This window comes from Symphalangus syndactylus, chromosome 18, assembly GCF_028878055.3.
Source record: "Symphalangus syndactylus isolate Jambi chromosome 18, NHGRI_mSymSyn1-v2.1_pri, whole genome shotgun sequence".
Taxonomy (NCBI): Eukaryota; Metazoa; Chordata; class Mammalia; order Primates; family Hylobatidae; genus Symphalangus; species Symphalangus syndactylus.
In genome coordinates, this window is record NC_072440.2 from 60,874,024 (window position 1) to 60,901,588 (window position 27,565).

The window sequence follows — 27,565 nt, forward strand, 5'->3', positions numbered from 1 at the left end:
GCTCCATAAACCTTGATTCATTGAGACACCTGCCTCCATCACTCATTTTGGTTGTCAGAAAAAACAATTAAGCAAAAAGGAAGCAGAATTTGAAGATTTGGCAAAATTTCAGCGTATCCATATTGCAAAAAAAAAAAAAAAAATAGAACGCTTGTTCCGAAGAGAACACTGAGGATGTGTCTGAACAATCACGTGGTGAAGAGATCACAAGGCCAGGAATGGCGGCTCATGCCTGTAATCCCAGCACTTTGGGAGGCTGAGGTGAGGGGATCACTTAAGCCCAGGAGTTCGAGACCAGCCTGGGCAACATAATGAGACCCTGTCCCTATAAAAAAAAATAAAAATTTAAGTAATAGAGATCATGAGTACAACTCATGGACTTCATCAGCTATCTTGGCAGAATCCAGGAATGGAATTATGCCAGTGAAGACACTACCAGTTTGAACTAAAGGGGGTAGAGAAAGCAGGACAGAATGAAGGATAACTCTCAACCTTCTTGGAGTCTACAGAACCAAACCATAGGGCCATCAGCTGCGAATGTGTGCTAAGAATGAACCAGAATGTGATTAAGGAAACATCAGGGGTGCCACTGCTACCATAGGTCCCAGAACCAAGGTGTTTTCTCCTCTGTTTTCAAGGGTAGGGCTGTGTCTCTGGTTTCAGCCAGGACAATCCCATCCAGTGCCTCAGGAGTGGGCTGCTCTTTGAAGAAAGCTGTGTGAACAGGGCAGCTTGAAAGAGCCGTGGAGGTGATGCTGCCACCTCAGTGGGCCTTTAGGGCAGAGCATCAAACCAAAGAAGCTTATTCTCAAGTCTTGAGATCTAATGGAATTTGCCTTGCTAGGTTTTGCACTTGCTTGAAACCCGACACCCCTTTCCTCTTTCCTTATTTCTCCATTTTGGTATAGCAATGTCTGTACTATGCCTGTCCCACCATTGTGTTTTGGAAGCACATAACTTGTGCGGGGTCACAGATTTACAGATAGAGAGCAGTTTGCCTCAGGATAAATCATACCTTGGGTCTCACTCATACCTGATTTAAATGATATTTAGATGAGACTTTAGACGAGTCGATGGTGTTATGAGTTAAGACTTTGGAGGCTGTTGGAGTGGATGTATTTGGCATGCAAGAAAGACATACATTTTGGGGGTGCCAGGTGTGCAATGCTATAGACAACTGTGTCCCTCCAAAATTCATGTGTTAAAGCTCTAACCCCCAATGTGACCGTAGTTGGAGATAAGGCCATTAGCAGGTAATTAAGGCTAAATAAGGGCATAAGGATTGGACCTCATTTGATAAGACTGTGGCCTTTTAAGAAGAGGAACAGCTGCCTCTCCCTCTTTCTCTTCCTCTCCTCCCCTCCTTCCTGCCATTTCCCTTCCCTCCACTGTGTGAAGACACAGCACAAAGGTCATCTATAAGCCAGGAAGAGAGCTCTCACCAGGAACTGAATTGGCTGGTACCCTGATCTTGGAGTTCTCAGCCTCTAGAACTTTGAGAAACAGGTTTCTGTTGTTTAATTCGTCTAGTCTGTGGTATTTTCTTATGACAGGCTGAGCTAAGACAGGGAGGATGGTGGAACATCGGATGATGGCAGTGCCGTCAAACCCATGTTGTCCCAAACATCCCTTGAAGGTCCCAGAACCATTCCAGAGTGGGATGTCCTGTCTTAGCATTCAAAGTATCTGTAGGTGTTACCCCAACCCAGTCCCCAGAAACTGGAAACATTCCACTTGGTGCCATCCTGAAGAGTCTGTAACAAAAATCCCACACACTTGAGTCTTTTTCATCTGTTTTATTAGCATCAATATATACAAAGTGGAAAATGACTTAATTTCATTATTCTAGCTTAGAAAGTTTGTTTTGCTTTTTATTCTGTTTGGCGATAAAATGGAAATGAAAATTTCCCAGGAGAATGCCTACCTTTGGGGGTGCTGAACAACTCAAATAATATCTGACCTCAAATGACTCGTCATGCCTAGTCAAGGACATAGGAAGGTCATGCCCTTTGGATTCACTCGAAGGGCATTTTTGCTTGAGGCCCCTGCTTCAGCCTAAAGCTACCCACGTATTTGCCAAATCACTACTTCTTATACAACCCTCCTGATGATGCAGACGCTTTGCTTCCTTCTGGGCTGTTTGGCAGTCTTCAAAGCTATCAGCCTGAGGTTCTGTAGGCTCTCCAAGGGGTGAGCTTCAAAGCATCATAGTTAAAGCACATCTATGAAACTAAGTAAGAATGGCCATCAGGTAGCGATCAGAATACTTATGTTAGCTAAATAATTCTACAAAAAAAAAAGAAGCAAAAAGCTGAGCTCCAAGCTAAAGAGGGTCGAGTGTGTGCATTTCTAAAGCACAGGGTGTTAGCTGACAGATACAGCTTATATGAATTAGCATGTAATACACGCCATCACATGCATTCTCTGAAGCTCACAATCTCTGTAAACGTATTTCCCCACTGTTTTAAAAACAAAGAGTGGCTTGTAGGAAGGCTCAGTCCATTCTCGAGTTTCTCAAGAGTGTATCCTATTCAAAAATATTTAATCCCAATGGGTTTTAATATTGGTCTTATAAAAACAGACGTATATGAACTGTAATGAGATGCCTTGCACATTTTTGGCACTATTATTTTTTTACCTTTATGTATTACAAATACACATTCAGATATTTTAAAAAGAAAAATAGACACCATCCTGTCTTTTCAATCACACTGTACATTGTTGAACTCGTATGATCTGTCTCTAGGCTAAAACAAACTTTTAAAACATGGTTACAGGTGTGGTACTACTAAGACAGAACTGAGACACTGGTCTTCTGAAAAAAACAACAACGACAACAACAACAACAAAAAAACAAAAAACCCAACGTCTTTTCTATCTTTCCAATAGTCAATAAGAACATCTGGGGTGTGGCCTGGCTAGTTTTGGGGATAGGGTTAGAATAAAGATTTATATTCTGTCAGTCTTTATAAAAGGCAAATGTTTAGTTTTCACATAACCATAACACGTTGTAAAATCAAATATTATTAATAGAGTTCTTCATTCCAGGTGACCCAGGGTTAGGGTTAGAATAAGCATCAAATAAAATGGATTGGGTTCTGCCTTCTAAGGAAAGGTTATATGATTTGTGTTATCTTTCTCTAAACATGACATTGTTCACTAATGGCCTAGAACACTTCTCTGGTTCTTGCATTAAATGGGGCTTTGGGTCCTGGAAAGCAGTCTTTAGCTACTTCTTGCCATGGACCACACATGCATGCCTTCAGGAGTATATGTGCAAGATTCTTTTCTGGCAGAAGGAAAATATTCTGGTCTTAGACCCCCAAGATTGAAGTCTGAGTTTCTGCTGGCAAGGAGGGTACATGTGTGCATAAAACCGACTTTCCCTATCTTGCTTAAGATATTTCCAATGTAACCGCCAAAACATAGACTCCCCGCTATTCTCCCTATGGCCAGAAAGGTCTTTGCTTGTTTGAAAACCAGCAGACTTGAAACAATTCCAGAGAGAATGGGAGGGCACCAAAGAGGGTTCCAAATGCCACTGAGCCTGTGTGCCTGTCCAAGCCATTGACTGTCACCAACATGTCACCGGTCCCAGGGAGGTGAATCTGCTTCACACATACTATTTCTTCCATGCACCCGCACCCTCCACCTTCTCTTTATACCTGTATTTAGAAAATAATCTTCCAAAGAGTCACACACTCACCGGTTTCACTGGGTTGGGGGAAAACAGACCCTGATAAAATAAGAGGAATGCCCGTGTGATTAGATGTGGGGCTATGGAATCCTTTCTGCATGAAATTCCTCTCTCTGTCTTCATTGATGTTCAGATCAGATGATACAGGATTCCACTGGACGGTTTGCTGTGATTTAAAATCCCCTGCCCCTGTTCTCCACACCTCCTTAGTCAGCATTCACACCACCCTCCAACATCCAGACAGCTTCAGAGAATAGAAAAACAGTTTCTTCTCATAGGACCCTCCCACCCCCTGAAATACTTGATGGCAAGTATATTCTGAAGATGACACCTTTTAGAGAATCAGTGCACTTGAGTCTCCTCTATTTTGAGGGCTGAGATATTCCAGAACCCCAGGAGAAACCAGAGCTCACCCCTAGATTTCCAAACATGGCACCTCCTTTTTCCCATCACAAATCATTGTCACTGTATAAGTGGGGCCGCTGGTGCCTCCCAAGCCTGTGTGTTTATTACCACAGCTTGAGAGTGGCTTGCTGAACATGGTGATCGATCCTGGCACTCGTAGCATAAATTACGTGCTCTTTCATCGTTGAAAGAGTGTCAAAGAAAAGAACATTTTATTAACCAAATTCCCTTACCCAATGATCCCCCTCACCCAATTCTTCATTGGAACTCTCAAATCTCTCATTTTTCTCTGAAAAATTCCCTTTGGTCATTTATCACCTTTTTAGAAAGAAAACGTTTTCTTGTTTTGTCACTGTCCAGCGAGGCCAGAGTGGTAAAAGACAACGTTTACATAACACCTTTGCTACCTTCAGAAGAACCACGAGAGGGAGGGGCTGTGGAAAAACCTTTCAGAAGCTGGCAAAATGGGAAGAGAGGACACAGAATTTGTTTTGGAGCACAGCTCCCCAAATGGGTTTAAGTACCCATGCTAAATTCCAATCCAAACTAAGCCAACAAGAAATACCCTTTCCAACCTAATCTTGGGACTTAGATTTGTACTGAAAACACCACGGGCATGGTTCCCAAAGATGCATGCAATTCGATGCAGCCTTAGCATGGCATTGCTGATGGGAGAAACTCCATCTGTTGTTTTGTGTTTTTGCTGCCGCGGTTTGCCATTTTGCAAGTCTTCCACCTGCCTTCAGAATTGAGGCTGTAACATGAATTTGGCTGAGGCCGTGAAACATCCAAACCCACACCTATTTCACTTTTAAATATAATAAATACAGGGAAGAAAACAGTAAACCTTCAATAAAGAGTCTAAAGAAAAGACAGTCGACATTCTGGGGTTTCAATCAAATGCCGCATGGTCTCTGGAGGAATGTCTCAAGGAGACTGTGGTTGAGTTCACAAGTCCCCTTCTCAAGTGTAGCTCTCTTTAGATAGAAACCTCATACTCTCTGGTTTCCTGCAAGAGAGAGAAGCACGGATTTGTCAAACGCTTGTGTGGTAGAGGGATATACATAGAGGGATGCAGTTCTTTGCACCTCCGTATGTCCATGCCCTTGGTCGTGACTTTGCAGTGCCCTCCTACTCTGACCCTGACTTGCTTTTGCCAATGGGTTATAAGGAAAAGGCGCACAACAGCTGCTTGAAACATGCTTGTGTGTTTCTGCTCACATCCTGTCCATCTGTCATCACCATGAGCAGGGCGTGCCCTGCTAGGCTTTAGTCTCTTCAGGAAAATGAAGGACACAGAGAGCAGAGCTGAGTCACCCAGCCATCAACCAGCCAATGCCAGGATTACCATCCAGCTGAAATAAGCCTAAAACGCTGTCCCACAGACTGATGAGCAAATGAATGCTTGTTGCATTAAGCCATTGAGTTCAGAGATCTTTGTTACTCAGCATTACTATAGCTCTAGGTCACTGATACACTCTACTAATAAGTATTCATTCACTTCTAGTCTCTAAAACTCTCCTTTATTTCAGTCTGACCTTTTCCCATGATTTCAAAGCAAGCTACATAGAATGCAAAATAACATATGCCCTAATCTACCATTGCCATGTGAAATGACTACAACATAGGGGTAGTTTGATTTCTTCAATATTTATGGAGTGTGAGTAATGTATTCCAAGCCCCAGGGACAAGGAGCAAGGAGATAGAAGAAGGCTCAGCCCTGGAAGTTGTCACTGTCACATGCTTTAATGGAAGTCTCCAGCTCCCATTCAGCCAACACAGATATGCAATCACATCTATGCTTCATGGTACATGGGATTGTGGTGGGCAGGCCCCAAGGTGGTCCCCATGATCCCCAACTCCTGGAGCTCATACCTTTGTGGGCTTCCCTCCCTTTAAGGGTGGGTAGAGCCTGTGACTTGATTCTAACTAGGAGAATACACAGGTGCTAGGATGTCACTTCCATGTTTGCATGACACAGGATTGTGACTTCTGTCTTCCAAGATGACTCTCTCTCTCTTGCTGGCTTCGAAGAAGCCAGCTGCCATGTCATGAGCTGCTCTATGGAGAGGCCCACATGGAAGAAACTGAGGGTGGCCCCTAGAAGACAGCCCGCAAGAAATTGAGGCCCTCATTCTAACAACCTGCAAGGAACTGAATGCTGTCAACAACCATGTGAGTTTGGAAGTGGATCCTTCCCTTGTTGAGCCTCAGATGAGACTGCAGCCCAGTTACTGCCTTGTTTGTAGCCTGTGAGCCATAAAGCAGGGGGTCCAGCTAAGCTGTGCCTGGCTTCCTGACTTATAGAAACTATGAGATAATAAATGTATGTTGTTAATTTAGGCCCCTAAGTTTGCAGTAATATTGTTACACATCAATAGATAACTAACACAGGAGATCAGAGGAAGTGGAGGTGAAGGAAGGTTAGCAGGATAAGAAACAAGTCAGGTTTATTCCTCCCAAACGTTGGGAGATGGCTGCACATCGTTACGCAGTGAATTTGAAGGATGGTGGTTTTGCAAAGTCATAATCAGCCTTTTGCTTTCTCGCATGTGCCCTGGACCTTTGCCCATGCTCTCCCTTCTGTCTGGCATCTTCTTCAGCCCATCGTCCAAGCTCTACCCACTTCCCATGTCTCAGCTTTACTCTCACTTTCTCAACGATGCCTTCCCCAGCTCCCTCTAAGTGTCCCCGTTATACATTCTCCTAGTGCCCTGTTCAATTTTTTCATAGTCCTTAAAAAGTATTATTTGTTGTAATCAAAATATTCATGGGCACATCGGATTGTTGGAGGTTCGAGGGAGGCAAGATAGCATCATGATTAAGAGTGTCAGGTTGAATTTGCATCCTGGCTTCAGGCTGTGCATCCTGGCTGTGTGCCACCTTGGCCAAATTATTCTTTCCTCTCTCTGGACCTCAATGTCCTCATCAATCAATTAGAGATAACTGTGGAACCTATTGCAGAGAGCTGCAAGGATTCAAGGAGATTATGCATTTAAAGTGCCCAGCACATGGCATGTATTATTATTGATAATAATAATTCACAAGACGGTAGGCTCATTAATGGTGTAATCTGTGTCTATTGGGGTTCATGACTATGTTCCTAGCACCTAAAACAGGGCCTGACACTCAAATATGCAGGGATGTTTCACACTGCCATTGAATAAAGGGTGGAGCCCAGTGGGATGTGTGGGAATGCTGCACGTTGCCACCAGGCCACCGGTGGTCCGCTCTCTGTGGGTCTTGGGTGCAGCCTCTTTTTTCTGTGGGTGTTCTGCTGACAGTAATCAGCCTCCTAGGCTCATCCTCAGCACCAATCACCTGCAAAGAGAGCTGGGTTCTCCCAGCATTTATCTCTTCAGGGCTCTTCTTGGGGATAAGACAGGACCACTGGCTGTGCCTCTTGTGAGCAATAGGAAATGAAATGTTTTGTCTTCTTGTTGGCGAATTCAGAGCAAAGAGGAAGGGAATTGGGAAGAGACGAGAGAGACCAACTCACCCCTGTCTCGTAAATGGGGTTGTCAAACTCGGTTTCCACGGTGATCTGGCTGTAGGGGTGGGAGTACATCAGAGGCAGGCGGAGGTTGGAATAGTAGCGACATCTGGGGGAGAGAAAGGAGAGAGAAGTTACTTCTCCCCAGCTAGGAGACACATTACAATATTGAACGGGAACAGTTGGTGCCACTTCCTGAGCAGCGGCACCTCTGTGAATGACAACGAGGATGTGTGCAAACAGCCTTTTGCAGGCGAGAATCCTAGTGAGGTGTAAGCAGAAATCATAATTGCTCTCAACTTGCAACCCAGGCAGCGAGAACCAAAGCCTTGTGATCTCCCCTTACTAGGGAGGGGGGCAGAGCTTAATTTGTTTTCTCCTGGAAGGTCATTCAAGTCCCTCTTGAATGCAAAGGGAAACAAGAACAAGAATGAGCATTTATTGAGCACCTACTGCATGCCATATTGCCTTAGATCAGCCTTCCTTGACCACCTATTTATTTATTTAGAGACAGGGTCTTGCTCTGTCACCCAGGTTGTAGTGCAGTGGTGCCATCTCAGCTCACTGCAACCTCTGCCTCCTGGGCTCAAGTGATTCTCCTACCTGCGTGCACCACCACACTTGGCTAACTTTTTAAGTGTTTTTTTGTTTGTTTGTTTTTTGTAAATAGGCGAGGTCTTACTATATTGCCCATTGCCCAAGCTGGTCTCAAACTCCTGGGCTCACGCAATCCTCCAGGCTTGGCCTCCCTAAGTGCTGGGATTACAGGGATGAACCACCATGCCTGGCCCCTGACCACCTATTTAAAGGTGATTTCTCTGTTACTCACCACACCTACCTGTTTCCTTCATTGTGTTTATCTTAGTGTGTTATAATTTATTTGTGTATTTACTCTACCCTGCCCCCAGTAGACTGTGGGCTCCATAAGGGCAGGGACGATTTATTTTAGTCACGTTCCTGCCTCAGGACCTTTGCACATGCTGTTCATATATTTGCATAGATTTATTTTGTTTTTGAAATGGAGTCTTGCTCTGTTGCCCAGGCTGGAGTGCAGTGTCATGATCTTGGCTCACTGCAACCTCCTCCTCCCAGGTTCAAGTGATTCTCCTGCCTCAGCCTCCCAAGTAGCTGGGATTACAGGCACCCACCACCATGCCCAGGCTAATTTTATTTTTTATTTTTTTAGTAGAGACGGGGTTCCACCATGTTGGCCAGGCTAGTCTCGAACTCCTGACCTCAAGTGATTCGCCTGCCTTGGCCTTCCAAAGTCCTGGGATTACAGGTGTGAGCCACCATGCCTGGCCTGCATAGGTTTCTCATGATCACTTTCAAGTCCTTGCTCAAATGTCATTTCTCAGTGGGGCCTCCTCTAGCTACGCTATTTAAAAGTCCACCACCACTTCTATTCCAGAATTCTTGCCCCCTCCCAGCCTTCCTGCACTTATCAGTTTCTAACACTATATATTTTCTTATATACTTTGCTTATTTTCTATCTTTCCTTGTTGGAACCTGAACCCCAGGAGGGCAAATATTTCCTTCTATTTTCTTTTTTTTTTTTTTTTTTTCACAAATGATGTTTCTAGAACCGAGAAAACTGCCTGGCACCTAGTAGGGGCTCAACAACTGTGAATGTGAATGAATGAGTGGCTATTTTGGGGCATGGTTTAATATCTTCCTTCTGCATCAAATGCAAGTTTCTAGACCCTTAACATCTGGGACAATGTCTAATATACAACAGATTGTCAATACATATTTGTTGAATAAATGAGTGAATGCGTGAGTGAGTGATGGAAGGAACGAATCAACGTGCCTGGCAATATGTCATGTCTGTGTCCCCCACTAAATCATAACCTCCTTGAGGGCAGGAATAGTATTTGTCTTACTGGCTTGGAGGCTTCATAATTGCCCAATGTAAATATTTATCCCACAGACTTGGGCTGAATCTGGGCATCTCTGAGATCACACAAATGCCACTATGCCCGAGCTCCAGGTGGAGACCCTGAGGCTCAGAGAGGTGAACCGCCCAGTCCCTCTGAGTACTGGTGGCTGAGTGCTTGGCAGTCGTCTCCCCCATCAGCTCCCTACCTTGTGATGTAAATGTAGGCTCCTCCCAGCAGTAAGGAAATGATGAGGACCGGAATGAAGATAGCCAGGGCCATGTTCCCCCCTTCCAGCGAAGTCTCTGCTGCTGCTTCTGCTACTGAACACAGGAGCCAGTGAGGTCCTCATTTCCCAGGTAGCTGACTCCCAGTGAGTGCCCAACTACCCAGTTCTCCACCCTTTGGAGACAGCTTTCCAAGGTCTAAGGCTCTGGGAGGGCCTTAGACCTTGCAGAGCCATCACCAAAGACTAGACGAAATGGTGGTGGTCCCTTGCAAGGAGTCCCAGACTCATCCTTTGGTGGGTTGGCCATAGGAGCTACAAAGAATTACACTGTTTGAAACCCAATCGCACCATTCCCATTTTTGGGGGGCTACAGTTAAAATCTGATTAAAGTTCAATTCACAGGAAGACTTGGAGAAAATCCCAAATTCAGTAACGGGGAAAGCAGATTTGCTGGACATTCCATGGAGTGGAGAAGAGAAACAGGAATGCATCTGGACCCCAGATGCAGGAGTGGAGGGCGAATCTGGATTTGTGTGTGTTGTTGAGTTGAACGGTGCTGGTAGTCAGCCACAAGGTTTCTAAGGGATTCTCAGACCTGGTGCTCACCTGTGGACTGGGCAGCTTGTTGCATGCAGACTGACGGCCCCTCCTAGACCTTTTGAGTTCCACTCTCCAGTCCACGAGTGGGCTCTGAGCATTGGGGACAGCTCTCTGTCTTGCACACCCCAATGACACCCCAAATGTGAAGGCCCGTTTTGATTCCCAGAGGCTACTCCTGCACATTTCCCTGCTGCTCTCTCAACCTCCCATTGTTTGTGGCAACTGCAAGAACTATAACAGCTGCTGCAGGGGCCTGGGGCAGAGGGCTGCTTTCCCAGCATAGCTTAAAGCGGGATCCTACATTCCTTCTGGAAACTTGGCCTCAAGGTTTCCTCTGCCATTCTCCACGGTCAGATCTAATGGAGCTTGGCTGTACACCCATCTATAACCCATTAACCACCACTTTACGGGGTCTGAAAAATCAATCCTAATACCCACAATAAATGCATGAGCACAAAACGTTACAATGGCTCTCATAAGCTCCGAGCAACCCCAGCCCTTTGAGACGTTCTCATGGTTCATTGGTTGGCAAAAGGCAGAAAAAGGATACTCTGAATGGAGACTAACATGAAGTGCCCTCTATTTTCCAAGTGGAGTGTATAATTCATGCTCCTTCACTTATATTTGAGCCCTGGTTCCACTCGCTTGGATTCAAGTGTTGTCTGTTACAAGGAACAGCCACTAGTGAAATGTAATTTACATAGCCCCAGATTCTAAGTGAACTCATTATTGTCAGAATGCTAAAGATGGCTCCAGGAATAATAAAAACTGCTTGATTGGGTAAAAACATTTAAAAAAAAGAAACAATATATTACAGTATATATTTTTAAATATATACTATAATATACTGTATTTGTATTTACATATATATATGTATATATATATATATATACACATACACAGTAATATAGTACAGTATATATTTTACATCACAGCCCCGGTGAGTGGTTTTGTACCGAATTCAATAGCGGTGACATAGAACACTGGACATTTTACACACGGGAGGGGTTGGAAAGGGAAGGAACCACAAAATGAAAACAAAACTGAAATAAAATCCTGGATAGATTTTAACATCTGCTCCTCATTAATAAGTCTCATTTGGGAATTTCTAATAAAAGGAGAGCTGAAGTAAGGAGAGATGGGAGAAGGGGTGGGTATGTTGAGGGGAAAAAAGACTCAGGGAAAAATGGACCATAGAATGCTTCCAGGGCAAACTCTTCCCTCTGGAAAGCAGGAGGACTCTCGGCATGGAAGGTGACACGTTACTAGATTTAGTTCCCCTTCTAGAATGGCATCATGAAAAGTTTTACAATAGGGCTATGCCTTTCTCAGGCTTATGGGCTCCAAGCTTTCCTTATCTCATTGCTGTTACCATGTATAGAACAGCTGTCGAATCCCTTTCAAGTTATTGTTAGGGTCCTGACTTGCAAATCCCATATTTTTTTTCCCTTACGATATTATTTTAAAATTGTCTTTGGCAGTCTGAAGGTAGAATTTATTTTTTTAAGTGTCTAAAGATATTCAAAGACCTGCCCTTGTTTTGTGCTATTAGTTTGATTTATTGAGCTTTTTTTTTTTTCATTCTGGAACTCACCTTCTAAAGCATGTTCAAAACTGTCTTGATTAACTGAAAGAGAAATCAGGAAGCATTGGTCAATGTAAAGTGAATTCACTTTGTTTGCATGAAATGAGGCCAAAAAATTAGATGCAAAAGCCCATGCCATGCTTTGGTGAAGTTAGTGGTATGTTTTTACTTATCTTGGGCCACTATAATCAGTGAACGTGCCTGGACTATTCACTTCCTAAGTTCCCAAGAGAAGATGAGACAGATAAGACCCAAGATCAACAACAGTGATAGTGAATAATTACTGAACACTCACCACGTGTCCAAAATTGTGCCAAGAACTCTATATACATTTGCTCATTTAATCCTCTCAACAATCTTGTTAGGTCAATGCTATTATCATCCCCATTTTACAGATGAGCAAACAGAGGTTCGGAGAAGTGAAGCAACTTCTCTGACGTCACACAGCTTCTCAGTGATGAAGGCAAGATTTCAATCTGGGCTGCTCAAGCTCTCTGGTTTCTGCTCTCAATTATGTGGTTAGGGTCTTTTCATCATTTTCATGTGGGGCAAAGCACAAATGAATTGTGAGGCCCAAGACTTTTATACAAAATCCAGCCAGAGGTGGAACTCTTCTCCTGTTTTGAAGACTATCTATGTAAACCTCTCTAATTTTATTTTTATTCATTTTATATTTGATGAGGCTTTGTATCCCATGTGAAACTATTTTTAATCATTTATGTTTTTTGTAAAACTTCTCTGGAGGTTCAACATGATGGGGACTGGCACCCCGTCTTTGTCATCAGTCATCATGGTAGCTAAGCACAAAAATATACCAACAAGGATGGATGTTTATTACAGGAATGCAAAACCCCAGCATGAAGGACTTTGATGAAAAAATTGCAGCATTAGGGGATAGGAGGGAGTGGCCATCAAAGGCTTAGCTATACTGATGTCCCCAATCCCAAGACATCCTAATCCATGCCTTGGTTAAAGTCACTCTCTGGTTTATGCCATCATCACACCATGACAACAAAACCAGCTGAAAAGCTAGCTGGCTAACTAAGTGCACACTTCTCTGCAGCTTTGGCATCAAGAAAATGGAAAGATTGAAGCAGATGGTTCCGCCCCAAGATGTGAGTTGCACCGTGGTTGAGTGGGAATGCGTGAATGTCCATGGAATCTTAGAACTGGGAGGAGGCATCGAATCATGTGTCCCTCGGAGTCCTGTGCTCATGGACCCCAAAGGGCATGTTAAATGCAGATTCCTGGGCCATTCCTGGGACTTGTCAGAGTGGTATTCTCAGCAGTGGACCTCTGCAGGTCTCACCAATGCCTCAGCAGTTGGGCTCACTGGCTCCTCTTTAGAAACTCTGATCTGGACTCCCCCAGTTATTTCACAAAAAGGGAAACCAAGGTCAGAGAGGGAGGGGGGCTCACTCAAGGTCACACAGGTGGTCCACAGCAGAACTGGACTGGAGCCCGGGGGCCCCAAGTCCCAGTCAGGTGGCCTCACATTGGCACTGAGTTGCTTCCCCTCCTGCAGACCACAGTGTCATGCATCCCAGTTTTTTCCTGAAGAGGAAGTGATTTATCATTTCCTTACAGAGTTGGTGGTGGGACGGATCTCAGGAGTGGAAATGGAGAGGGAAGAAAGGTGCAGGAGTCTCCCGAGAGCCTTTCTTGCTAGCAATGCCATCACAGCTGTGGGAGAAGGCAGTGAGCTGATTCACCTTGTGGGGCTTCTAGAGATACTAGCCCATAGAAAAGAGAAGTTTCAGGGATCACCTGCAAAATGGAGCCTCTTTTTATCTTTTCCTGTTATTTTTTTCCTTTTTTTGTCATTTGTGTATATATATATATATTTTAAGACAGAGTCTTGCTCTGTCACCTAGGCTGGAGCGCAGTGGTGCAATCTTGGCCCACTGCAACCTCGGCCTCCCGGTTTCAAGTGATTCTCCTACTTCAGCCTCCAAGTAGCTGGGATTACAGGTGCACACCACCATGCCCAGCTATATTTGTGTATATTCTGATGGTAGTTTTCTTTTCAGTTTGGCAGCATTAAAAGAAAATTGAAAACATACAGTGCTGGCGAGGAGGTGGAGAAATGGACATATTACACATTGTTGGTGAGCGTGGATTGCTCCAATTGTGGGAAACGATTTGGTGACATCCAGGACAACTCGATATCCACAGATCTTTGCCCACACCATCAGTCCTGCTTTGAGGAATCTGTCCCACAGGATGAAAAGTGCCAGCATCCAAGGATTCATGGGCAAGATTTTTTTGGCAAAACAAAACAAACAAAAAACTGGAAGAGAACTGATGTCTCCATCAACAGAGGAAGGGCTGAATGCACTGGGGAACAAGCAAAGTGTGGAATGATGGGTGGCAAATAAAAAAATAACATGGCGCTACTTTTGTAATAAGTAAGACACAGAGTACAGCATGATATGAACCTCCCTCCCTCCCTCTTTTTTTTTTTTTTTTTTTTTTGTGATACAGGGTGTTGCTGTGTTTCCCAGGCTGGAGTGCAATGATGCAATCACGGCTCACTGCAGCCTCAACCTCCTGGGCTCAAGCAATGCTCCTGCCTCAGCTTCCCAAGTAGTTAGGACTACAGGCGTGTGTCAGCATGCCCGGCTAATTTTTTGATTTTTTGTAGAAATGAGGTCCCACTATTTTGCCTAGGCTGGTCTCGAACTCCTGGGCTCAAGTGATCTTCCCACCTCAGCCTCTCAAAGTGCTGGGATTACAGGTGTAAGCCACCACACCCAGCCTTCTTTTTTCTTTCTTTTTTTTTTCTGTAAAACAAACAAAAAAAAATCCCTCTCTCTTTCCAAATATGTCTATGTGTATAAAGCTAGGTAAAGGTGTGACGCTGGAAATTCAGGTGATTAGCACTGGCTTCTGGAGAAGAAAGAAAGGGATGGAGGAGAGAGGAAAACTCTGCTCCTTCCATTTGAAACTCTGATTTCTTCTACTTGTTCCATGAGACACCTTCACAACTAATCCAAGAAGAATTAGAAAAGCTACCGTGGCAGATACAAACACGTTGTCCAGGCCAAAGTCATCCTTTTCATGGTTTTCTTATTTAGGGTTTTTTGTTTGTTTGTTTGTTTGTTTTGTTTTGTTTTTTGAGATGGAGTCGTTCTGTCACCCAGGCTGGAGTGCAGTGGCTCGATCTCGGCTCACTGCAAGCTCCACCCCCTGGGGTTCACGCCATTCTCTTGCCTCAGCCTCCCGAGTAGCTGGGACTACAGGCGCCCGCCACCACACCCGGCTAATTTTTTTTTTTGTATTTTTAGTAGAGACGGGGTTTCACCATGTTAGCCAGGATGGTCTCAAACTCCTGACCTTGTGATCCGCCCGCCTTGGCCTCCCAAAGTGCTGGGATTACAGGCGTGAGCCACCGCGCCGGCTGGGGTTTCTTAAAAAACAAATCCTGCTAATTTTTCCCCCCTGCAGAAAACTCATCAACAATGTCAAATTAACTTCTGTTAATGTTCATGTGACAGTTAAGAGGGTTTACAGGCAATCTTTACCCAGGAACTTCCCAATACTTAAGCTCTACAAAGCAGGTTTCCTGTGCTATCAAAAATAAATTCAGGTCGGGTATGATGGCTAATGCCTGTAATCCCAGCACTTTGGGAGGGTGAGGTGGGCAGATCCCTTGAGCCCAGGAGTTCAAGACCAACCTGGGCAACATGACAAAACTCCATCTCTATTAAAAATACACAAATAAAATAAATTCAAACACAGGGCTGGACTTAGTCAAAATTATGGGGGAATGAGGGAAGGCAGCTGTCTTAAATGCTAACTGTGGATTTCCTACCGTTCGCTGCTCTTCAAAAGGACCCCTTGTTCTCTTATTAGGAACTGCTTATGGCCAGGCGAGGTGACTCCGCCTGTAATCCCTGCACTTTGGGAGGCAGAGGTGGGCGAATCACGAAGTCAGGAGATCGAGACCATCCTGGCTAACACGGTGAAACCCCGTCTCTACTAAAACTACAAAAAATTAGCCGGGCGTGGTGGCGGGCGCCTGTAGTCCCAGCTACTCGGGAAGCTGAGGCAGGAGAATGGCGTGAACGCAGGAGGCGGAGCTTGCAGTGAGCCGAGAACGAGCCACTGCACTCCAGCCTGGGGGACAGAGCGAGACTCCGTCTCAAAAAAAAGAGAGAAAAAAAAGAACTGCTTATATAAGTCATTGTCATTCATGTGATGAGCCCCTGCTTGATACCTGGTAAGATTAAATTGCATCCCTTATGCTAGTGTTTCCCATACTTGGCTGATGATACAATTCACCTGTGTGGTTAGTTAAACTGGTCCCTGGGTCCTGCTTTAGACCTAGTGAATCAGAATCTCCGTGGAAAGGGCTCAGGACTCCGTTTATGTTTGGAAATCACGGCCTTAAATGGTTCTCACATTCAAAGTGTATTTGAGAGCTTGTTAAAATGTTATTCCAGGCCTGCCTCTCAATGATTTTGCTTTGGGAGATCTGGGGTAGATTCGGGAATGTGTGAACACACCTAGGTTTCCGTGCTGCGGTGATTGGCTGGTTGAGGGTCTTTCTTAGTAGCCCTGAAGGCAGGAAATTTACAGTCATGACATGCGGGTTCAAGTCCTAGCTTTGTCCTGTACTAGCTGTGTGGCTTTGGGAAAATCACTTAACTTCTCTGAGCTTCTCCTTCCACATCTGTAAAACAGGTAAGATGGCTCACCTATCTTAGACAGTGGTCATAAGACTTAACCAAGGTGATTCAGGGGAATTTTTTTTTTTAGGTAGATAAAATTCACATAACATAAAATTAACCATTTCAAAGTGTTACAATTCAGTGGCATTTAGCACATTCACAATGTTGCGCAACCATGACCTCTGCCTAGTTCCAAAACATGTTCATCATCTCCAAAACAAGCCCCACACTCATTAAGCAGTCCCCAGACAACCACGACTCTGCTTTCTGTCTCTATGGATTTACCTATTCTAGATGTTTCTTATAAACAGAATCCTAAAATATGTGACCTTTTGTGTCTAGCTTCCTTCACTCAGTATAATGGCTTTGAGGTTCATCCATGTTGTGGCATGTGTCAGTATTTCGTTCCTTTTTATGGCTGAATAATATTCCCTTTTTTCTGCCACACTTTTGTTTATCCATTCATCAGTTGATGGTCATTTGGGTTGTTTCCATCTTGTGGCTATTGCGAATAGTGCTCCTATAAACATTCTTAGACAGTGTTTGTTTAAATACCTGTTTTCACTTCTTTCGGAAATATACCTCGGTGTGGACAAACTAGCTGGGAAAGTAGTTTTAAGCCTCAGAGCTGGGGTTCATGAATAAGGCATTTGGGGATCCACTGAAGTTATGGGTTCCCAAGTAGAGACATAAAACTTCACGCTTCTGTTCCTTCTGGAGGGCAAATTCAGAGCCTTTTGCCTGATTCTCAAAGGGGCACTAATGCAATAAAGGTTAAGATCCACTGGCCTAAAACACTGAACATATTTCCATTACTATTACTGATTGTGCACTTCAAAAGTCCAGATAAACGAATCCAAATTTTACTTAGTGTGTTACAACTTAATTTTAGTGATGGGTGTTCAATGGATTCTAAGATGCAATTTTCTCACTTCACCATCTGGGAGGTGGGGGCGAGGCTTCAAGCAATAATGTGTAATAATAGCTGCCACCAGGTGGCGCTCACGATTTCCCGTGTGCACAAACGCGGGGCGTAAGAGTATCAGAGTTTGCAGAATGCCAGGTAGCGCCCTGGGAGATCACCCCGTAGGCAGTGGGGGAACACACCTAACTCATGGGAACTAATTGGTTGTGAGAAGGCGGTGCAAGAGGTGGGAAATAATTAAGCAGGGTTCTCTAAGCGGGGGTCAAAAGCAGGCAGAGGTCGGATGCGGTAATCCCAGCACTTTGGGAGACCGAGGTGGGTGGATCGTTTGAAGCCAGGAGTAGAGACCAGCCTGGGCAATATAGCGAGACCCCCATCTCTACAAAAATAAAAAAATTTAGCTGGGTGTGGTGGCGTGAACTTGTGGTCCCAGCCACTCGGGAGGCTGATGTGGGAGGATAGCTTGAGCCCAGGTGGTTGAGGCTGCAGTGAGTAATGATCATGCCACTGCATTCCAGCCTGTGCAACAGAGCAAGACCCTGTCTCCAAACAAATAAACAAACAAACAAAACCAAACAAACAAACAAAAACCAGGCTGGCTCACAGGGCCGGGACTAGGGCAAGGCGAGAGGTGTCTAGGGCGAGAAGTGTATGGAGACTCTTTTTTTAAGGCTGTTCTATGGGACACTTGGTCACCTCCTTACATTTTTCACCTCAGGCACCTCTCTTGCCTCAAACTCGTCCCAGCCCTGCCTCAATGTAACTGCAAGCCCCTCGTATCAAAGACTTTAGTTCGTTATGGATGTTCCTACAGAATTCTGCATCCCTGATGCTTTAATGGGACAGGAGCTATATATATACATACGTATACATATATATACATATGTATACATATATATACATACGTATGTATATGTATATATATGTATACATATATATACATATACATACGTATGTATATATATGTATACATATGTATATATATGTATACATATACATGTATGTATGTAAATGTATATATATTTTAGTACAGAATGACATTCAACATGAGCGATATTGAGTGGAAAAATAGGATGTTGAAGACTTGGAGTAAAAATGATTCTACAGCTGGGTGTGGTGGCTCATACCTGCTATCCCAGCTACTCAGAGGCAGAGGAGGGAGGATCGCTTGAGGTCAGGAGTTCTAGGCCAGCCTAGGCAACATAGCAAGACCCTGTCTCTACAAAATTTTGGTAATAATTTAGAAAATCAAAAGTGCCACACTTTGAAGGTGGAGAAGTTTTAAATACACTGGAACCAGTTTATTTTGCTTGTATTTTGTTTGTTTGTTTGAGACAGAGTCTCACTCTGTTACCCAGGCTGGAGTACAGTAGCATGATCACAGCTCATTGCAACCTCTGTCTCCTGGGCTCAAGTGATCCTCCCACCTTAGCCTCCCAAGTAGCTGGGACTACAGGCACACGTCACCACATCAGGTTAATTTTTGTATTATTATTATTATTATTATTTTGTAGAGACGGTTTCACCATGTTACCCAGGCTGGTGTCAAAGTCCTGGGCTCAAGCAATCCTCCCACCTCAGCCTCCCAAAATGCTAGGATTACAGGCGTAAGCCACCGCACCTGGGCTGCTTATATTTTCATTTCAACATTTTCATAAGTGTGATATATGATAAAAAGCTTAAAGACCTTTTTTTATGTTTTTATTTTTTAGATAGAATCTCGCTGTGTCACCCAGGCAGGAGTGCAGTGGAGCCATCTCGGCTCACTGCAACCTCTGCCTCCCAGGTTCAAGTGATTCTCCTGCCTCAGCCTCCCGAGTAGCTGGGACTTCAGGCATGCACCACTATGCCTGGCTAATTTTTTTGTATTTTTAGTAGAGATGGGGTTTCACCATGTTGGCCAGGCTGGTCTTGAACTCCTGACCTCAAGTGATCTGCCTGCCTCAGCCTCCCAAAGTGTTGGGATTACAGGCGTGAGCCACTGTGCCTGGTCAAAAGCTCCTTTAGTAAGTAAAAATAAAAATGCTAAGCCAGGAGAAGGCATTGTGTCATAGTATAATTGGCAGCATTTTTTTTCTTTTTTAATGGTGCATAAAGTAATGGTGACATCTTAGATTTAATGAAGTACAGTAGCTCAGCTCTTTATTATTTTAAAATTTGATTTAATTTTTTTGAGATAGAGTCTTGCTCTGTCCAGGCTGGAGTGCAGTGGCATGATCAAGGCTCACTGTAACCTTGACCTCCTAGGCTCAGCTGATCCTCCCATCTCAGCCTCCCGAGTAGCTGGGAATACAGGTGTGTGCCGCCATGCCCAATTAATTTTTTTTTTTTGGTAGAGATGGGGGTCTCACTATGTTGCCTAGGCTGGTCTCGAGCTCCTAGTCCAACTTTTTAGAGCAAGTTCAGAACTCCTGTGAGCCAATCCTGACATCTCCAGGCCCCGTGGACCCTGTATGGTGAGTAGGTTTCTTTACCTTTACACACGGGCAGGGGTCCGTTCCAGTGGGATGGCTGTCCCAGGATGCAGCGGATGGTCACTTCACCCATGAGCTCAAAGCCTTCGTAGCACATGAAGGTGAGGGACTCTCCTGGCAGGTAGAGTCGCTTGTACAAGATTTGGTATCCATTTTCAGGCAGCCCTGGGTTGTCACATGCCAGGGACTCCTCCGCTGAAATGCAAGCCAGAAGGAGCTCTGATGAGATGATGCAAATCTCTGGGGAGTCCTGCTCAGAACCTGTGTGCTCTAGCTTTGGTCAGCCTCTCCAGCATCCTCTCTCTGCATCCCCACCTTGCATCAGACTGTTTTCTATTTCTCAAACTGTCCTTTCTGTCTTCCACCTCTGGGCACAGATTACATACGGGCAAGGTAGAATGAAGTTGGCTGAGGAATCAAGGTTAAAATATAGTTCTGTTATTTATTAGCTGTGTGATCGCCAGCAAGTGGCATAACCTTTCTGATCCTTAGTTTCCTCATTAGCATAATGATGATCAAAGTAATATCTGTCTCATAGGAATTTGGAGGACTAAAATAGGTAAGTAAGGAAGTGCTTAAGATGTTTTGTTTTTGGCATGTCTTAGGTACTTAGTAAATGATGGACGGTGGTGGTGTTTAATTATGAAATCTTCTTGCTTTTCACCTGACACCTAACCTGCGCATCCATCATGACTAGATGTTATCTTTCAATACTCAATCTTCATTTCTCCTTCTCCAGGAAGGCTTCCTTGATGCCTCCTACCATCAACTGAGTCGTCAGTCTTCTTAGTTTTTCCAGCACTGCATGCACTGTACTGTACTGTACTGTACTGTACTGTACTGTACTGTACTGAATTAGTTATCTGTTTCCCTCACTGGAGATGAACCTATTAGAGCAAGCTTGAAGCTCAGGACCTGGGATTTAGTAGGAATGCAACAAAAGGCCCCAACTATTACAAATAAGCCTATACTGCCATCTGGTGACTGCTCTCTTCAGCTGCAGACACAAAGTACCCAGTAGCCTAAGACACCTAGGCTGGAGTGCAGTGGTGTAGCCCGGCTCACTGCAGCCTCAACCTCCCAGGGTCAAGCAATTCCCCTGCTTAAGCCTTCTGAGTAGCTGGGACTATAGGTATGTCCTGCTACACTCGGCTTTTTTTTTTTTTTTTTTTAAAGTAGAGACAGGGTCTTGCCATGGGTCCCAAGCTGGTCTCAAACTCCTGGGCTCAAGCAATCCTCCTGCCACAGCCTCCCAAGGTGTTAGGATCACAGTATTTACTGGAGCGTTGAGCCTGCAGGTTTAACCCATTCCAGGCCGCATGTGAGATCTAGTCCTTTTTCAGCACCTGGATGGAATGGACAGCCAGCAAATCGCTTCGCACAGAGGACTATAAATCCTAAAACATTCTAAACTTTATTATTTAAAAAAATTCAAATTGTAGTAAAATCTACATAACATAAAACTGACCATCTTAACTATTTTAAGTGTACAGTCCAGTAGGTTAGTGTACTTTTACATTGTTGGGCAACTTATGTCCAGAACTCTTTTCATCTTGCAAATCTTAAACTCTATATGCGTTAAACAACTTATCCCTAGCCCCTGGGATCCACCATTCTACTTTCTGTCTCTGTGAAGTTCACAGCTCTAGTTATCGTGTGTAAGTGGAATCAAATAGTATTTGCCTTCTGTGACTGGCTTCTTTCTCTTAGCGTAATGTCCTCAAGGTTCATCTAGGTTGTAAGATGCGTCAAAAATTTTCTTCCTTTTCAAGGCTGACTAATATTCCATCGTAGGCAGGTGTCACACTTTGTTTTTCGTTCATCCATCGATGGACACTTGGGTCGCTTCCCCTTTTGGCTACTCTGAACAATACTGCTGTGAACATGGGTGCACATGTTAAGCTATGCCCAGATTTCTGACCCACAGAAACTGTCAGGTAATAAACATGTGTTGTTTGAAGCGTCTTATTTTGCAAGATGAATCTCAAGCATGCCTTCAAGACCCAGATTGCTCCCCAAAGGCATGAATTCCTCTGTCCTTGGAACTCTGTCTTATCATCATCATAACTTCAGAATCTTTTCTGGCACCTCTTTCCCAGGCTTTAAACTCATATTATGCTCATACCCAGTACAATGCCTGGTTCACAGGAAGCATTCCTTTATTTACTCAGATAATGTTTATTGACCAATTACTATGTGCCAACAACATAAATAGTACTGAGGACACAGAGGTGAATAAAACAGATACAATCCCTGGTCCTACGGCACTTGTGGTTCAAGGCACACAGTACAGTGTAGGTCCCAGCTAGAACCCTTTTCTCTGTGAACATGACTTACATCTGGGCTCTACTCAGCTTGAGCAATGTCAACTGAAACGATAGTTACCGAGCTTTCACAAATTAGGAGATTTCAAATAATAATTTAGATTTCTGGATTCTTCTGAAACATTAGAAGATTGCACAATACTGGGTTCACATAGTTACATGGCAATGACCGGCTGGAGTTGAGTAGTGGCTTTCCCTGTTAGACCAGGAGTATTCTTTACTTTAGCCCCCGTGTCTGCCACTTCCTATTGTCTTTCACGTGGTACTTGCCTGGCCTTGTAGGCATGTAAATGTATCAATTTTCCAATGAAAAGATGAATGAATCAATCGATGAGTATGTTTTAGTCACAGTAATCACCATACGTGAAAAATCGGGACTTTGATCTCCTCCAGTGGGTGGACGGGTAGGAATCTGGCTTCACTCTTGAGGTTGAAGGGTTTTCCTTTATACGTCAATAGCAGTCTTCACTGGGAGTTATGAACTGTTTCCTTCCCACCTTGAAATCTAGCCCAGAAGTCAGTCTGTGGGAAGAGACTTTCCAGGTCACTGTGCAGCTGGAGTTGCATCTTAGATGACACCATAGATAGCTCTGGCGGGCACCCATGCATTTATTCAGAAAATATCTCTTGAGTGCTTACTTCATGCCCAGCAATGCGTCCAGCAATGCGGTGAGGAGGTGAATCAGACATCATTCCTGTCCTCTAGAGCTCATGGTCTGCATGCTTTAAGGGGCCAAGCACATGTGTAAATGGACAACTTAATTAAAAATGGCAGGTGCCATAGAAGAGAGAAACTCAGAAGACCCTGGGTGGCTGGAGAAGACCCCTAATGTAGCCAAGGGAAGGGGCTGTTGGAATAGTTGAGCGAGAGAGGCAGAGATGTTGAATGTAGCTCCCTTTCCACAAGACTCCCGGAGATGAGGCAGTAAGTGGTTCAGCTGACACTTGGCCAAGGCTAATCCTTCCACTAATTGAAGGTCATCCGTATACTTGAAGTTTACCCCCTGGCATTCCAGAGCAGGATGGATATGCAGCCAACGCTTCTGTGTCTGAGCCCAGAATCAAATCACAAAGCCTTGCTTAAATCAATCATGGGGCTCCCTCCAAGGCAGCACTCTATTATGTGTTTATGGGTGAGACCTAAGAGGGCTGGCAAGGAATCATTAACCCTGCAGAGCGTGCCTTGGGGATGGACTGTAGGAAGGGAGAATTTTATTTTTATTTTTACAGCCTGTGCTTTGATGTATTTTTTTTTTTAATGCAGGGTGGGTCTGCATTACTTTACATAAACATAGATGGTATAATGAGGAGAACCCAGTGCCAATCATATTCTAATGATTCCTCTGAAAACATCCTGAGGAAGCCTTTGGTCCTCAACCCAGCTAAGCTCACTGCTGCATCTTTGGCAACCTGGTACAGGATAGGTGCCCAGGAAATGTCTCTTGAAAGACCTCACATCATTTCATTTAAAGGCAAATTGCAGAGTAGGAGAGCTTGGGCTCAAGTGTCCAAGGGCTCACGATTCAGATCCTAGTTGTATGTCTGTGAGCACAACTTACCTCTCTGAGCCTCAATTTCCTCATCTTTAAAGAGGGGCATTTCATGGCATTGTTATGAGAATTAAACAAGCTCATGCATATGAGATGGGCAGCATATAGTGAGCACCCAATGCACACTGATTATTTTTATGACTTTTAAAACTCTTGTCATATTTTCATGCCAATTGTACTGTTGTTTACTTAATACATATATATATATATTTTTGAGACAGAGTCTCACTCTGTCACTCAAGATGGAGTGCAGTGGCGTGATCTCAGCTCACTGCAACCTCAGCCTCCTGGGTTCAAGCGATTTTCCTGCCTCAGCCTCCCGAGTAGCTGGGACCACAGGTATGCGCCACCAAGCCTAGCTTTTTTTTTTTGAATTTTTAGTAGAGACGGGGTTCCACCATTTTGGCCAGGCTGGTCTCGAACTTCTGACCTCAAGTGATCCATCCGCCTCAGCCTCCCAAAGTGCTGGGATTACAGGCGTGAGCCACCACACCTGGCCTATTTAATATATTTTTAAAAATTTCTATTGACTTGTTTCTCTATTTAGATTGCACTATATAATTTAACCTCACTCTAAATAATAATAGTCTTATAATCAGAGGTTTCACATGTCAGTTTTAATTTTTCTAATTTTCTTAAGCCAAACGACTCACAAAAAGTTCATCTGGACACTGTTTAAAGCCGCGCGGGTATCCCCGTAGTGTATCTGATACTCCTGCCCCTCGGGAAATGCAGTCCGGTGCACTACACTTTATAGTTTTTGAACTCCCAGAGTCCAGAATACACTCTCTGGTTTTGTTTTGTTTTTTTTCAGCCTATAGACTCTGTTCCTCCAACGTTCCATCCCTGTGCTAGGAGCTGGGTATGAAGTAGTGAATTAGAGAATCTTGGTTTCAGTAGAGTGGGGAACAGAGAACAGTTACCGGGTCATTGCAACCCAGTGTGGTCTCAGTTGTGCTGGGCAAAGCGCAGAGGAGAAGCCTCACTTTCCCGCCCCCTGGTCGGGGAGGCTTTTTCTTGTTGACGTTGGTGGCTCCCTTCAGAGAACACAAATCCCTACTGTATTACCTGCAGTGCAGCAAAATGACCAGCAGGTGGCAGTGGCAACACAAAAGAACTTCCCCATGAATCTTTCCCCGGAAATTTTCTTTCGTAAATTAACAGATGAATTAATACAACAAATATTCATTGGACACCTTCCGTGTGCCAGGCATTGTATGCGCCGGGCATACAATGATGAGCAAGGCGAACGTGGTCCCTACCTTCATGTAACTTAACACTAATTCAATCCTGTATGTATTCCACAAGTATTTCCTGGTACCAAACCTGTGCTAAAGACTGTCCTCGCCCTGGGGAGATAGAACGTGGATAAAGTATAAATCGTTAGACCTGGGTGTAAAGGAGGATATTGACAGCCGACCTAGGAGCAGGACCCCCAGGCTAAGTGCTAGAAAGGCCTTGGGTTGTCCTGTGCCCTGGCTCCGCCCCCTATGGTATTTTAATTTAATTAGTCACCCAGAGTAGTCTTTTTAAAACTCTCCAGGCGATTTTAAAGTTTGGCAAGGGCTCAGAACCACTGCTTTGGTGTCCTGGCATGGTTAACATATTAACTCATCATTTAATTAATTTCCAAAATATTTGCGCAACCATTCTGTATTAGGTGATTTGCATATATTATTTCTAATCCTTCTGCAAAGTCCTTGAAGGTAATAACAATCATGACCAAAACAGCCAACATTTACAATATTTACTGAGCGCATTCTCTGAGCCAGATTCCATTTTGAGTGTTTTTTATCTATGAACTCATTTAGTTATCACAACAACCCTAAGACACAGATATTATATCTTCATTCCTACTTTATTTTATTTTTATTTTTGCGACAGGGTCTCATTCTGTCACCCAGGCTGGAGTGCAGTGGCACGAACACAGCTCACTTCAGCTTTGACCTCCCTTTCAGGTGATCCTCCCACCTTAGCCTCCCAAGTAGCTGGGACCACTGGTGTGCACCACCATGCCTGGCTAATTTAAAATTTTTTATGAAGACAGGGTCCTGAGGACCCTGAGGTTACCCAGGCTGGTCTTGAACTCCTGGCCTCAAGTGATCCTCCTGTCTCATTCTTTCAAAGTGCTGAGATTACAGGCGTGAGCCATCATGCCTGGTCATCATCTCCATTTTATATCCAAGGAGAATGGAGCACAGAACTGTTGGGTAATGTGTCAAAGGTCACAAGCTAGTTAGTGGTATAAATAAGATTCAAATCCATGTGGTCCAAGTCCAGTCTTAACCACTGCACCATGCAGCCGTTTTACAGATGAGAAAACTGAGGCTCAGGTGGAACTCACTGGTGAAAAGTCCCCACAAGCAGGAAGTGGCTGAGCTGCAATTTGAGCTGAGGATTCTCTAGCTTTCAAGTCAGCCTGATTCAATTTTGACCCAGTCCTCAGTAAGAGTTTGAAAACAATGTCATATGGAATTTTTACCCAGCAGGAACCAGCTCTTGGCAGGCATTTGTGTGTATCTTCAGCACCTAGAAGATGGCAGAAGAGTCAAAGGAATAGGAGCTTGAATTTGAAACCGGAGGCCTGTGTCTGCTGCAGCACCTTGACTGAGTTCTTATGTCTCTGTATTCCATTTTTTTTCCTGCCCATAAAGAGGCTGGACCTTAGCCGAGACATGGCTATGCAGTGACATGTAGTCACACTTTGAAATAAGATCATCTAAGGCAGGTTTTCTCAACTTAGACAGGATTTACATTTGGAAACTGATGTTTATTTTCCATCGACCATTTTTCCATGTTGTTTAAGAGCCTGTGCAAGAACAGCTTAAGACCAGTCAGTGGTTGCTCCTACCCATTCAGTGGCCTGAGCAGTGGGAGCTGCAGACCAGTCTTCCGTGGCAGGCTGAGCGCTCCAGTCTTCAGTAGGGAACTGCTGAATAGGCACAGAGGGCACCTGTACACCTTCAGACCAGTCTGCAACCTCAGGCTGAGTAGCAGTGAACTCAGGAGCTGGAGCAGTCCATTCACCCTGAAATTCCTCCTTGGTCACTGCCTTTTCAGCAGCAGCCTGCTCTTCTTTTTCAGTCTCTTCAGGATCTCTGTAGAAGTAGAGATCAGGCATGACCTCCCATGGGTGTTCACGGGAAATGGAGGATTTACATTTGGAACGGACAATTCTTTGTGGTGGGAGCTGTCCTGGGCACTGGAGGATATTGAACAGCATCCAGGCCCTGACCTGCTAGAAGCCGGTAGCACTCCTCTTCCCTGACAAGTTGTGACAACTCATAATTTCTCTAGAAATCGTATTGACACATGTCCCCTGGAAAGCAAAATCGCCTCTGGTTGAAAACCACTGGTCGAATGTTTTAAACAATTCGGGTTGCAACTGGTGTAACTCCAGCCGTTCTCTCCCAGGAATGCAAATGAATTGGACCGATGGCCTTATAGATCTACTCACAAACCCACTGTCATTTCTATTTTCTTTTTCCATTTTCCCCTCTCCTTAACAATAGCAGAAAATGTACATTTCTGCAGCACATTTGAACAAAATGCTTGAAATCAAGTCCCCTAGTAATAGTTACAAATGGTTTGCAATATGCCCTACAAGTAGTGGAGCTTTGAAACAGAGTAGCAGCCAATGCTAATTGAAGACTTGCTATGTGCCAGGCACACCATTCATTAAAAGCCTTTATATTTATGATTGGCATGTTCGTTTTTCAATCTTTTTGATGAG

At 44.2% G+C, this 27,565-nt stretch overlaps 1 protein-coding gene across 8 annotated transcripts in view; it reads right to left on the reverse strand.

The window, feature by feature from the left end:
* Positions 1-1,781: 1,781 nt before the first annotated feature.
* Positions 1,782-27,565, reverse strand: part of SEZ6L (seizure related 6 homolog like) — a 214,197-nt gene continuing 188,413 nt past the window's right edge. For 2 of the 8 annotated variants that reach the window (XM_055251460.2, XM_055251465.2), the window contains 5 exons: positions 19,959-20,153; positions 11,896-11,928; positions 9,681-9,795; positions 7,602-7,704; positions 1,782-5,111 (listed from right to left, as the gene is read on the reverse strand). In XM_055251460.2, the coding sequence (XP_055107435.2) occupies positions 5,082-5,111; positions 7,602-7,704; positions 9,681-9,795; positions 11,896-11,928; positions 19,959-20,153 (476 nt within the window). In that variant the 3' untranslated portion in view covers positions 1,782-5,081. The remainder of the gene's footprint in view (positions 5,112-7,601; positions 7,705-9,680; positions 9,796-11,895; positions 11,929-19,958; positions 20,154-27,565) is intronic. The other 6 variants (XM_055251466.2, XM_055251462.2, XM_055251461.2 and 3 more) reach the window with 5 other exon arrangements.